The sequence below is a fragment of the Erinaceus europaeus genome, chromosome 20 (assembly GCF_950295315.1).
Source record: "Erinaceus europaeus chromosome 20, mEriEur2.1, whole genome shotgun sequence".
Taxonomy (NCBI): Eukaryota; Metazoa; Chordata; class Mammalia; order Eulipotyphla; family Erinaceidae; genus Erinaceus; species Erinaceus europaeus.
This window is the reverse complement of record NC_080181.1, coordinates 9,888,928-9,903,699: the sequence shown is the minus strand read 5'-3', so window position 1 is coordinate 9,903,699 and position 14,772 is coordinate 9,888,928. Positions and strand designations below refer to the sequence as shown.

The 14,772-nt window shown below is 43.6% G+C and overlaps 1 protein-coding gene and 1 non-coding gene across 2 annotated transcripts; both read right to left on the bottom strand.

Annotated features, from left to right (window-relative positions):
* Window positions 1–7,548: 7,548 nt before the first annotated feature.
* LOC103111383 (olfactory receptor 8B12-like) lies at window positions 7,549–8,481 on the bottom strand. The gene has a single exon (XM_007520662.1). The coding sequence runs from the start codon at window positions 8,479–8,481 to the stop codon at window positions 7,549–7,551; it is 933 nt and encodes a 310-aa protein (XP_007520724.1).
* A 5,835-nt stretch (window positions 8,482–14,316) lies between these two features.
* LOC132535024 (U6 spliceosomal RNA) lies at window positions 14,317–14,423 on the bottom strand. Its single transcript, XR_009546812.1, has one exon. It is a non-coding gene; the product is annotated as a U6 spliceosomal RNA (small nuclear RNA).
* Between the last annotated feature and the right edge of the window lie 349 nt (window positions 14,424–14,772).

Sequence of the window (14,772 nt, the reverse complement as noted above, 5' to 3'; positions counted from 1 at the left end):
AGACCAGTCATCTTCACTTGTCATGGGAGGACCACACACAGCTTGCTGGTCCAAACTCTTCTTCACTGAACACTTCTCTGTCCAGTTCCAAATGTCAAGGGACCCAGGGGCCATTCTGACTTCCTAAACAGCACACCTGACTTCATGGAGGCTGCAGACAGAACCTAGTCTTGGCCCCAACCCCCAGTATGGCCACACTGAACTCAGCACATGGCAAAACAGATCTCAGGAGGGATTTCACCCTGAGGGGACCAATAAAGCTTTGTGGGAAAGACACGTTCCTCACTGCTCAGGTCTGGCTGATGGTGGTGTGCAGGACTGAACCTGGGACTTTGGAGCCTCAGGCACAACAGTCTCTTTGCATAACCGTTATGCTATCTACCCACACCCCCAGGAACTTCTCTATATAAAGAAAACAGATTCTATGATCAAGGACAAATGTCTAGGGGAAATGTGGGACTGGGATGCACCGTGGGTAGGATGACCTGAGGTCCTGGAACAATGACAGAATCCTGCCTGCAGCTGAAGTCAGGAAATCACAGCGCAATGGTGAAAGTCACCCACCAGGCAAGCCCATGTGACCAGCGCACACAGGCCCATGTGTGTTTAAAGAAGAGCACACACATCAAAGGACTTGGGAGCCCCACTGAAGACTGAGCAATGGGACTCCCGCTTTGGATCTACACCTCAACTGGGCCACAGTGATGCTCAAGAACTCCACCCACTGTCAAACCCACTGTGCAATTTCTCTAAACTGGAGGGACACGTTTAGTAAAATGAGATGAAAATAAGCCCTCCTTGAGATCAAGTGCAAAGACAACTTTGCAGGTTCTCTGGAAACTCTTGAGAGGGCTTGTTGCTTCAGAGATAGTTGTCATGGCAATCTCCTTCCAAAAGCCTCTCTGGCAGGGTTTCTGTAAGTCATGTTACCTATTGACTTGCTCCAGAAAAGGAAAGAGAAATACTAAGTTTGGCTCTTTCACATGTGCAATGTGATTATCTTTCTAAAGCTTGCATCTCTGAAATGACATCTGTTCCTCCGTGTTTGTCTAATCTAAACCATGTAATATGTATGCACGAACCCAGGGAAGATTTATATACAATAAAGTGTCATCAAAGCATGCCTCCACAGCTATATACAAGATACTGGGTACTGTACAGCAAACCCTAACAAAAGGACTTTTCAAAGTTAACCCAATTACCAAATAATGTGATGATAACATTAACTATCCATTGTTTTTTTGAACCCTAAGACAGCAGGAACCTCACATCTCCACTATAGAGCCTCTACTTCCCCCAGTCCTTGAACCTTTGGATAGGGGCCACTTTCCCATATGCCTCTCCCAATCCATATCAAATAATATTGCATCTGCCGATCACAACCTAATCAACACAACGACTGCCACCTCAACATGCTTCAGCTCAGACTGTGTCCAGAGACTTCAGGTGTGGAATGACAACCCTTCAGCTTCATCACTCGGGTGAGACCTTTCCTTACATAGTATTCTCTAATTACATCCCAGGTGGTTCACTTTCTTTTTTGTTTTTTCTTTTCCTCCTCCAGGGTTATTTCTGGGCTCGGTGCCTGTACCATGAATCCACCGCTCCTGGAGGCCATTTTTCCCCCCTTTTGTTGCCCTTGCTGTAACTTCATTGTGGTTATTATTATTATTGCCCTTGTTGATGCAATTCGTTGTTGGATAGGACAGAGAGAAATGGAGAGAGGAGGGGAAGACAGAGAAGGGGAGAGAAAGATAGACACCTGCAGACCTGCTTCACCGCCTGTGAAGCGACTCCCCTGCAGGTGGGGAGCCGTTGGGCTCGAACCGGGATCCTTACGCCGGTCCCTGCGCTTTGCGCCACATGCGCTTAACCCACTGCGCCACCGCCCGAGCCCCGGTGGTTCACTTTCTAACAAAGACCCAAAACCTAGATATACACCAGTTTCTGTGAGAGAGAGCATATGTTCACATGTATCCATAAACTACTGCAAAATATATACCTGAAAGCAGAAGTACACTAGAGTTTGCAGCGAGTACCCCCCTAACACTTCCTCTCCACTATTCCAACCTTTGGGTCCATGATTGCTCAACAATTTGTTTGGCTTTGTATGTTAACTCTCTTTTCAGTCACCAGGTTCCAGATGCCATCAGGATGCCGGCCAGGCTTCCCTGGATTGAAGAGCCCACCAATGTGCCCTAGAGCTCCGCTTCCCCAGAGACCCACCCTACTAGGGAAAGAGAGAGGCAGACTGGGAGTATGGACTGACCAGTCAACGCCCATGTTCAGCGGGGAAGCAATTACAGAAGCCAGACCTTCTACCTTCTGCAACCCACAATGACCCTGAGTCCATGCTCCCAGAGGGATAGAGAGTGGGAAAGCTATCATGGGAGGGGTGGGATATGGAGATTGGGTGGTGGGAATTGTGTGGAGTTGTACCCCTCCTACCCTATGGATTTGTTAATTTATCCTTTCTTAAATAAAAAATAAATTAAAAAAAAAAACATGTCTCAGGGCTAAGCGCACGTGGCACAAAGCGCAAGGACCGGAGTAAGGATCCCATTCGAGCCCCTGGCTCCCCACCTGCAGGGAAGTCGCTTCACAGGCAGTGAAGCAGGTCTACAGGTGTCTATCTTTCTCTCCTCCTCTCTGTCTTCCCCTCCTCTCTCCATTTCTCTCTGTCCTATCCAACAACAACAACATCAATATTAACTACAACAATAAAACAACAAGGGCAACAAAGGGAATAAATAAATAAATAATTTTTTTAAAAAAAATGCCTCAAGCTTGTACATTCATTCTAAGTAGAAACCTCCCAAGGACTACCTAGTTCCATTTCAAATTGCACACTCTCTAACAGTTATAGACCCTAGATATAGACTAGGACCTAGGGTACTGGGTACATGTATATAAGTATGCATAAGTTAAGGGCAACTATACCTCAAAGTAAATGTACACAGTAGTCAGCTGTGATTAGATTTAGATCTAATGAGCTCGACAAGCAAGTAGAAAAGCCTAATAAAGGAACCATAAATAGTCTATTACAGTCTTTAGGTCCATGATTGTTCAACAATTTGTTTGACTTTGTATGTTAACTCTCTTTTCAGCCACCAGGTTCCAGATGCTAACATGATGCTGACCAGACTTCCCTGAACAGACAACCCCACCAATATGTCCTGGAACTCTGCTTCCCCAGAGCACCACTCTACTAGGGGAAGAGAGAGGCAGGCTGGGAGTATGGATCAAACTGTCAATGCCCATGTTCAGCAGGGAAGCAATTACAGAAGCCAGACCTTCCACCTTGTGCATCCCTCAATGACCTTGGGTCCATACTCCCAGAGTATTAAAGAATAGGAAAGCTATCAGGGGAGGGGATGGGATACGGAGTTCTAGTAGTGGGAACTGTGTGGAGTTATACTCCTCTTATCCTATGGTCTTGTCAATGTTTCCTTTTTTATAAATTAAAAAAGAAAAAATAGACTTTACTGAAAAAAATAGTCTAATCCAATGTTTACCAGTTAGGCTTAGATACTCTCCTCTCATATCCCCTACTTTACTTACCTCAAACCTATTTACTCAAAGAAATACACAAAAGAAAGTAAGATTTATCTCCTAATCTATTCTAACACCACCAGCATTATTGTCATGCCTTGATAATCTTTAAAAGAAGTACTGCATACAGTTGGCCAAGAGATATACTGTCAAAATATATATATATATATCCACTAAAGGACAATTATTGTGCCTATGACAGCCTTTATCAGAATCATAAAACAAGTAAATACAGTCAAACTTAAGGTTAAATTAGACCCCACTAAGATCCTAGGTGTATTTCCTCCCTAACTTAAGGCCAGACCCCACAAATACCAGTTTGACTACAACAGATAACACTCAATGATTTAACAACTGGGAGAAAGTCTAAGCTAATCAGATAGTAAAAAATTCTACAAAAGCTGGAAAAGAGCAAGAGACTGGTTCACATAATGATGGCTTTTTGGGCCAATATGAGACCACCCCATCATGTGGCGCTCTAGTCAGGGAATCCTTGAATTCCCACATTGAAACGATGGGCCTAGACTTCTAATAGATCTCTCTCTCCACCATCACCGATCATTTCTATCAGTAATATCATAAGCTCTTATGGGCCTCTATAGTACCTTGCCCTGACTATAAAATAGCAATGGTAGAGATTACCCCACTCTCCAAAGGGGCTGGGTCAACCTACTATGCCACTCGAGGAATACTGGTCCTGAAATGAATACAGCCAAGAATGTTCCCAGCTATGACCATGGGCTGTGAGCTCAGACTGACAAGAACTCAGAGGTTACACTGTGCTAGTTGTGATTGATTATATGATCCCTGGGTCGCATCAATGGGGTAACAGTTAATTGTATTTATGTACTTTCTTCAAGTTTGGGAGCTAATCTTTGCCCTACTCCAGCTTTCTAGCCCTACTCTCAATTCTTCCCAGACACTGTTTAGTCCATCTGCATGTCAGCTATCAAGCTCAAACAAAAATTCCAAAGTCATAGGCCTCTAGGAACATATCAAATTGACTTCCTAGCTCCTCTCTACCCTAAGATCCCAATTCTCATTTGCTCTATTCCTACTTTTTGTTTCCTGCTTATTGTTTTGTCTTGCATTGTACCTTGCCACCTTTCAGCCATAAAGTTGAAGATTGGCTATGATTCCATTCTGAACCCCCTGGGCAGATGACCTCACCCATATGTCCCCTGAACCTCACATTTTCAGAGCTCTAACCCACTAGCAAAGGATAGAAACAGGCTGGGGTTATGGATTGGCCTGACAAAAACATCCATGTTCATCAGAGAAGTAAGTACTGAAGCCAGACCTTCTGCCTTCTGTACCCCCAAAAAGGATGCTGGTCATACCCACGGGGGGGTGGGGCAATGTTAGGAGAAGATGCCCAAAGGGCTCTGAACTCTAATTGCATCAAGACCCAGTGACAAGGAGAGAGAAGAGAAACAAAGAAAGGACATTCGGAAGTAGCAATAAGTACAGGTGTGTGTGTGTGTGTGTGTGTGTGTGTGTGTGTGTGTGTGTGTGTGTGTGTGTGTGATATGACCTTGAGAGAACTATTTCAGTTTCCAGTGGAGGGAATGGGGCCACAGAATTCTGGTGGTGAGAAAAGTGGGAAAAGTGAGCCCTGTCTCATCATTTTGTAATTCAATATTAAATAACTAATAAAAAAAATAAACCTCCCAGTGTCAGGTGCCATGGGCAGAGGCACTGCTGCCCACTCATAAATGTTCACTGGCAGTTAATCCAAGAGGACAGAGGAAAGGATGCCAACATCTTTTACATCTCCCAACATTTTTCTTTTTTTACCTCCAGGGTTATCGCTGGGGTTCGGTGCCTACAATACAAATCCACTGCTCCTGGAGACCATTTTCCCCATTTTGTTGCCCTTGTTGTTGTTATCACTGCTGTTGTTGTTGGATAGGACAGAGAGAAATAGAGAGAGGAGGAAAGACAGAGGGGGAGAGAAAGACAGACACCTGAAGACCTGCTTCACTGCCCCTGAAGCAATCTCCTCTGCAGGCAGGGAGCTGGGGAGGATCGAACTGGTCCCTGCACTTCGTGCCATGTGCGTTTAACCCACTGCACTACCGCCGACCCCCTTCTCCCAACATTTTTATTTGAACACATTCTCTCTCCATCTTCAAGTCTCTGATATTCACAAGCAGAGTATAAATGTGTTTTATTTTGTACTTTTTTTTTCCACCAGGGTTATTACTGGGGCTTGGTGCCTACACAATGAAACCACCACTCTTTGTGGCTTTTATTTCCTTTTTCTTTTAACTTCTTTTCTTTTCTCTTTATTTTATAAATGAGGGAGAAAATGAGAGGGGAGGGGCAAACAGAGAGGGAAAGAAGCAGATATACTAGTAGCTGTGCTTCACCACTTGTGCAGCTTTCTCCCCTGCAGGTAGGGACCAGAGGCCTGAACCTGAGTCCTTGCACATGGCAACCTGTGTGCTCAACCTGGTGTGCCACCATCTGACCTCTTACTTTGTCTATTAATTTCAGTGCATACATTCATCAAACTTCCCTTATTCACTGAAGAGAAATTTCTCAAACTTAATCTTTTATGTGTATGTATATCTGAGCATACAGCAGACTGATAAACTTTTAAGGAATATTCTTTATTTAACTAGTAACTCACTGAGGTGAGTGTGTGTGTGTGTGTGTGTGTGTGTGTGTGTTTTCTGATGTTTTGGAGTGAAGTAGAGCAAAGAGCACTACTTAAAAAAAAAAAAAGAGTTTGTATACACTAAAGACCAGTTTTACATCTAGTGGACATATGAACCAGTCCACTATTGAATTACACTGTTCCATACCTCAAGAAAAACAGGACAGTCTGAAATGCCTTTAAATTCCAATGAAATTGCTTTTTTTAATAGTCAACTGCTTATCCCCACTTGAAAGCAAATTTGATCCCCAAGATTATTTCTTTGTACTCTAGAATTTACAAAAAGTACTGATTATTCCAACATAGACAAAGCATCTAAAAAAAAAGCCTTATGAAATGAATAGCTAAACTGTGACTACCCCTGACAAATAGTGTATTAAATATTCCACCCAACATTCTGTAAACTCTAGACCTTTAGAGTTCTGTTTTATTAGGCTGGACACCAACAGTTCCAAGATGGCTTAGGGATTATTATTGTGTGATCCTGCTGTCTAAGAATTTGTCAACCACACATCTCAACCTCAACACAACTCTCTTGCCATTAGATAGAGACAAACACAGAATATATTGGTCACATCCTATTGCCCAAAAGAGAATTGTCACTGCACACACTGGTTATTGAAAATCACAGTAAATTATATGACCAGAATCCGACTTTAGTCAACTAAGGAATCATTATTTGACAATGAAATATCCTAGGACAGTGATGAAACAAGAGTGATGGGACTAAGGGCAGTGAGTTGGACTGGAACTCCAGTTCCAGTTGTGGCATCAGATGGCCATGCGCCCTTTACTTATACTACTACTACTATTACTTCCATTATTTAAAGCATGGAAGTGAAAAGGAAATTATGACAATACATAGTTTTCAGTTATACATCATCAAAATTAATGTGTTAGACTACATTAAGTTCTAAGCTCTGGCAGCTGTTAAAGGAGGAAGTGACATTTGAAAAAGATGTACAAAGTCCATTTAAATGACATCTACAGTTCAAAAGAGGGGTAGAGTGGCAGTGGGAACCCAGAGTCCTGTGGTGGAGGAAGGAGGAATTTGGGGAAGTTATGGGGTACTGAGAGATATGAAGTGTAACACTGAGACAGCAACGGGCTCATGTTTCACCAAGAAAAAAATATCAAAAAAAAAGTAGTCCATTCAAGATTGTATAGCCAACTACTGTAGTACACACTTCACAAAACACTCTTGAAATAGTCCACATGAACTGAGGGACAAAGAGATAGGTCTACAGTGAGCATTGACTGGTAGGAAAAGGTAGTTCTCATACACACAGAGTAGCAACCAGAGCATTGGCTCTCCTTTTTCACATGCAACTTCCTCAAGAAAATATTTTCCCCAAGGTTTTCCTCAGGGACACTTTCACATCCTTGTTCCTCAGACTATAGATCAGTGGGTTTGACATGGGCACCACGATGGTATAGAACAGGGAAGACACCTTCCCCTGGGCCAAGGGAAAAACTGAAGGTGGCTTCAGGTACATGAAAGCCCCTGAACCAAAGAACAGACACACCACAATGATGTGGGAGCTGCAAGTACTGAAGGCCTTGGACTTGCCCTCTGTGGAAGGGATGTGCAGGATGCTGGAGAGGATCAGAGCATAGGAGATGAAGATGGTGATGATAGGCACCCCAATGGCAATGCCCACAACTATGTAGACCACCAGCTCATGTACATAAGTGCTGTTGCAGGACAGCTCCAGGAGAGGAAGAATGTCACACATGAAATGATTCACAAGGTTGCCAGCACAGAAGGTCAGACTGGCTACACTTCCTACATGTGCCAAGGCCCCAGAAAAGCCCATCCCATAGACACCCAGCAGAAGGAGTAGACAGACTTGGGGGGACATGGCAGTTGTATACACCAATGGCTTACAGATGGCCACATAGCGGTCATAGGCCATGGCCGACAGGACAAAGGACTCAGAGATAACAAAAAAGCAGAAGAAAAAGAATTGAGTTAGACACCCTGCATGCTGGATGAAGTTCTTGTTTGAGATAAAACTCTCCAGCATTTTGGGGGTGATGGTGGTAGAGAAACTGAAATCAATTAAGGAGAGGTTGAAGAGGAAGAAGTACATGGGAGTGTGCAGGCGAGCATTCAATCCAATGAGTGTGATCAGACCCAGGTTCCCCACCACAGTGACCAGGTAGAAACCTAGAAACAGGAAGAAGAGGGGCAGCTGCAGTCCCGGCTGGTCTGTCAAACCTGAGAGGATGAACTCGGTCACAGAGGAGGAGTTAGCTGCAGCCATTATCCACTCACAGGCTCTACATGCAAAGAAAAGACAAGAATTACTCAGACAAAGAAGAAAAACAAAACATTCTTCAGAACAGCATTTGAACACAGATTCTGAACTTCAGGGTCATGGCACTTCTCCATACTTGTACCCCTCTTTTCATGGTATGGTCCCTAAGGGTCTTGAACCAGGTAGTAACTGCCTGTGGGTGACACCGGCCTCCAGAACAAGGGCTGCCCCACCTGAGGAGGGTCCACAGAGCTGAGCTGGGCTGCTGACTCCAACTTCTCCAACTCTAAGCTCTTCTGTGTTCTTCCTTCCCTCTTCAATCCGTGGTCGACTAGGTCAAACCTGAGGGATTTCTCTAGGGGGTGACACTTCAGGGGGAAGCATCCGACCGTGCCCAGACCTGCCACTTTGGTCACTAACAGCAAGGAAATGAGGTGGTCCTGCCTGACTTTAGCAGGAATAACTGGGGAATTGATACTGATAAGTGTATGTGAAAACATTTAGAGCTAAGAGCAAAGAAAGGGAACACTTATTGCACATTAGCAGTGTTTTTGTTTATGTGCTCTGTGGGAGCATAAGCATCCCTGCTGGACTGAGAGGGGCACTGGGTCTAAGTAATGCGCATAAATCCCAGTGCTGTCTGTGGCATCAGTGGTGGACTCCACTGATCTGACTGGTAGTGATGAGCTGGGGCCACCCTGCAGTTGTACAGAGCCAATAGGCAGATACTCAACCAACCCCAAGACCTGTACCAAACCACTCTCTGTCACTTCTCTCTCACAAATATTCAAAGGGCCCTGAAGGGGAACCTAACTTGCCACTCAGACCCCTCTGTTACTGCTTCTCTCTTTTTTATTTGTTCATTTTTTTTATCGCCACCACAGTTAGTATGGGCTCAGTGCCAGCACTATGAACTCACTGCTCCAGGATGGCAATTTTCCTTTCTTCTCTCTCTCCTTTCTATTTTATTTTATTGGACAGAGGAAAAATTGACAGGGGGAGAGAGGGAGAGAAAAAGATAAACATCTACAGACCTGCCTCATCACTCGAGAAGCATCCCCCCTGCAGGTAGTGAGCAAGAACTCAAACCTCTATACTTGTGCATGGCCACCACCTCCCTCCCCACCCCACCCCCGGCTGATACTGGTTCTCTACCTTGAGCATCAAAGCCTCTACTCTATGTTGGATCTTGCTGAGCTGAAGAAAATAACCTCTGTGGCTCTGTCCTTAGGTGCCAGTTCAGCTTCAGAGATGAAGCAGTCTGCTTTCCAAATGCCCATGGCTAATAGGAGTCTAGAGACTTTTATTCATGTTTGCAATATTGGTTCAGTGACCTAGTTAGAGTGTCCTCTTGGGGTCTTTGCCCCAGAGACCACTTTTTCTTAAGAGAAGAAATGCTTGTTTACCTCTTAAGTCTTAACAGATTTTAATGATGTAGTCTCTCAACTAGTTTATGTTCTTTGGTTAATAATTAACAAGGCACTGTGGTGGGGAAGCAAAATAGCTCACTTAGTTTATTTCTTTGCCATGTATGCGACACAAGCTGAAGGCCAGCTCACATCTCACTGAAAGAAGTTTCAGTGCTGTCATCTACTAGACCCTCCCTTTGCATAGTTCCAGTGTAAAAACAAACAAGCAAGCAGACAAAAAACACAGCCCTATGAGGGGCCAGGTGGTGGAACACACATTCTATGTGCAAGGACTCAAGTTCAAGCCCTGGTCCCCATCTGCAAGGGGAAGCAGAGAGAAAAAGTGAGTGTGTTTGGGGGGCTCATGGGAAGGTAAAATAGTGCTATAAGTCTCTCTCTCTCTCTCTTTCTCTGTCTCTCTCTGTTTCACTGCCTCTCTTTCTACCCCTTCCTTTCTCTGTGCCTAACCAAAATAAGTATGTTTTTAAAATGATCATTGCTTCCTTGTATAAAGCCCTGGTTGAAGCAAACACTGTGCAAATCAGCACTCTACCAAAAATGCAAAAGACAGCACATGCAGTTGAGCTCACTTGTTTTTTCAAATTGATTTAGTTTTGTTTGTTTGTCTTTACACCATAGCATTGCTCAGCTCTAGCTTACGGTGGTGCAGGGGACTGAACCAGGAACTTTGGAGCCTCAGATATGAGAGACTTTTTATATAATCATTATGCTATCTACATCGGCTCTAATTTTTCAATTCTTGTAGGTCAGACCTAGTCATCTTCACTTGTCATGGGAGGACCACACACAGCTTGCTGGTCCAAACTCTTCTTCACTGAACACTTCTCTGTCCAGTTCCAAATGTCAAGGGACCCAGGGGCCATTCTGACTTCCTAAACAGCACACCTGACTTCATGGAGGCTGCAGACAGAACCTAGTCTTGGCCCCAACCCCCAGTGTGGCCACACTGAACTCGGCACATGTCAAAACAGATCTCAGGAGGGATTCCACCCTGTGGGGACCAATAAAGCTTTGTGGGAAAGACACGTTCCTCACTGCTCAGCTCTGGCTGATGGTGGTGTGCAGGACTGAACCTGGGACTTTGGAGCCTCAGGCACAACAGTCTCTTTGCATAACCGTTATGCTATCTACCCACACCCCCAGGAACTTCTCTATATAAAGAAAACAGATTCTATGATCAAGGACAAATGTCTAGGGGAAATGTGGGACTTGGATGCACCGTGGGTAGGATGACCTGGGGTCCTGGAACAATGACAGAATCCTGCCTGCAGCTGAGGTCAGGAAATCACAGCGCAATGGTGAAAGTCACCCACCAGGCAAGCCCATGTGACCAGCGCACACAGGCCCATGTGTGTTTAAAGAGCACACACATCAAAGGACTTGGGAGCCCCACTGAAGACTGAGCAATGGGACTCCCGCTTTGGATCTACACCTCAACTGGGCCACAGTGATGCTCAAGAACTCCACCCACTGTCAAACCCACTGTGCAATTTCTCTAAACTGGAGGGACACGTTTAGTAAAATGAGATGAAAATAAGCCCTCCTTGAGATCAAGTGCAAAGACAACTTTGCAGGTTCTCTGGAAACTCTTGAGAAGGCTTGTTGCTTCAGAGATAGTTGTCATGGAAATCTCCTTCCAAAAGCCTCTCTGGCAGGGTTTCTGTGAGTCATGTTACCTATTGACTTGCTCCAGAAAAGGAAAGAGAAATACTAAGTTTGGCTCTTTCACATGTGCAATGTGATTATCTTTCTAAAGCTTGCATCTCTGAAATGACATCTGTTCCTCCGTGTTTGTCTAATCTAAACCATGTAATATGTATGCACGAACCCAGGGAAGATTTATATACAATAAAGTGTCATCAAAGCATGCCTCAAGCTTGTACATTTATTCTGAGTAGAAACCTCCTAGTGTTAGGTAACATGCAAAGTGCTGTCACTTACAAATGTCCACAGGCTGTATTAATCCAAGTGGACAGAGGAGCCTCATAGGACGACAGTGCTAGCACCTCACATGCCCAACATTATTTAAACAAAATAAGTATTACTATTTATTCAATAGATAGAGAGAGAGATGGACAGGACAAAGGATAAGGAGATGGGGAGGAAGATCTGTGCATAGCTTCGCCACTTGTGAAGCTTTCTCCCCACAGGTGGGGAACAGGGTCTTCAACTTGCATCTCTCTGCATTATCATACATATAATCAACAGGGTGCACCATGCCTGGTTCCATATTCACCATTTTCTTTGGAATTCATCTTTTCTCTATCTCCAAAGTGTAATATTTACAAACAACAATTATATGCATTTTATTTTGTCTTTGAATTGCAGTGTTTATACTCATCTACATTTCCCTTTTCACAAAATAGAAGTAAATACTAAGTCTCAGAAGTCTATACATTCCCCAGTATTTGACAAATTGATGTGCTTCTAAGGTCTCCCTTATTACCAGTAAATCACTGAGATAAGAAGTGTTCTGGTGGGGGGCTGGGCAGCAGCACACCCAGCTGAGTCCCTGCATCATTATGTGCAAGGATCCAGGTTCCAGCCTCCACTACCCATCTGCAGGGGACACTTCACAAGTGATGAAGCACATCTGGAGGTGTCTATCTTTCTCTAACTCCCTTCCCTGTCAATTCCTTTCTGTCCTATCAAACAACAGAATGAAGGGGGGGAAATAGCTGCCAGGAGCAACGGATTCATGTTGTTAGAACCAAGTCCCACCTCTTACCCTGCTGACAATTTTTTAAAAAGTGTTCTAGAGACCTATGTTATATCTTGGGGATGTATCAGCCAGTCTACCATTAAATCACCCCTTCCTCACACCTCTATTAACACATGAACAGAGAAATCTGCAGTACCTTTAATCCTAAAGAAATGACTCTTCTGGGGGTCGGGCAGTAGCGCAGTGGGTTAAGTGCATATGGTGCGAAGTGCAAGCATGAGCGCAAAGATCCTGGTTGGAACCCTTGGCTCCCCACCTTCAGGGGAGTCACTTTGGGAACGGTGAAGCAGGTCTGCAGGTGTCTATCTCTCTATCTCCCTCTCTGTCTCCCTCTCCTCTCTCCATTTCTCTCTGTCCTATCCAACAACAATGGCATCAACAACAACAATAATAATAACCACAACAACGATAAAATAAGGGCAACAAAAGGGGGAAAAATAGCCTCTAGGAGCAGTGGATTCATGGTACAGGTACCAAGCCCTAGCAATAACCCTGGAGGCAAAAAAAGAAAGAAGAAGAAGAAGAAGAAGAAGAAGAAGAAGAAGAAGAAGAAGAAGGAGAAGGAGAAGGAGAAGGAGAAGGAGAAGGAGAAGGAGAAGGAGAAGGAGAAGGAGAAGGAGAAGGAGAAGGAGAAGAAGAAGGAGAAGAAGGAGAAGAAGTAGAAGGAGAAGGAGGAGAAGAAGGAGAAGAAGGAGAAGAAGAAGGAGAAGAAGAAGAAGAAGAAGAAGAAGAAGAAGAAGAAGAAGAAGAAGAAGAAGAAGAAGAAGAAGAAGAAGAAGAAGAAGAAGAAAGAAAGAAAGAAAGAAAGAAAGAAAGAAAGAAAGAAAGAAAGAAAGAAAGAAAGAAAGGCAGGCAGACAGGAAAGAAATGACTCTTCTAATAATCAGCTGCTTGGTACCACATTGATAACTAATTTTATCCCCAAAATATTTATTCCTCCTCTATAATTTACAAACTCTTAGCAACTTCTCCAACATAGTCAAAGCATCCAAAATCATCCCTACCAAAAAAAAATAATAATAAAATACACCTTAACCTGGGACTATCCTAGCCTTCAAATAGTACACTAAATGTTTAAGTCAGGGTGTTTTTTTTTTTTTTTGAAAACTCAAAAGAAACTTTCAGAATCTAGTTTATTAGTCTAGACCCCCCCATACAAAATTCCTCTCATTCGTCACCTGCTACCTAAGAACCACATATTTGTCACCCACACACCTCAACCTCAACACAACTCTTTGCCATTTGATAGAAACAAATGCAGAACAGATTGGCCACATCCTATTGCCCTAATGGGAATTGTCACTTCACACGCTGGTTATTAAAAATCACAGTAAGTCATATGAACAGAATTTGACTTAGTGAGCTAAGCCATCATTGAAATTTCCTAGGACAGCAATGAAACAAGAGTGATAGGACTAAGGACAGTGAGAAAGACTGGAACTCCAGGGCCATAATTCTGGTTCCAGTCCCAGTTATGGCACCAATTTTTGTGTGGCTTTGGTCTGTACAGATACTATTACCATTTTCTACTGTTTTTAGCATGGAGGTCAACAGGGAATTATAAAATAATATTCAGAAATGCACCATCAACAATCAACATGTATGAATAACATTAAGTTCTAAGCTCTGGTAGCTGTTAAAGAAGAAAGTGACCTTTGCAAAAGTTGTTTTGTTGTTTTTTTTTAATTTTTCTTTATGGAATGTTTCACGAATTTTCGTATCATCCTTGCTCAGGGTCCATGCTAATCTTCTCTGCATCGTTCCAATTTTAGTATATGTGCTGCCTAAGCGAGCACTGAAAAAGTTTTACAAAGTCCATCTAAATGGCTTCTGAAGTCCATTCAAGAGAGGAGTCGAAGTAGCAGTGGGGACCCAGGCCGGTGGGGTGCTGATAGATAACAAAGGGAAAGGTAAAACTGTACATACATAACAGAAGTGCTGTGAATCACATTTCTCTAATAAAACAATCTAAAACCAAATTCCATTCAGGATTGTATAGTCAAGCACTTCACAAAACACCCTTGAAATAGTCCACATGAATTGAGGGACAAAGAGATAGGTCTACAGTGAGCATTGACTGGTAGGGAAAAGTAGTTCTTATACTGCAGAGGAGGGTAGGAGCTCAATCCCCTCCTTGAACACACA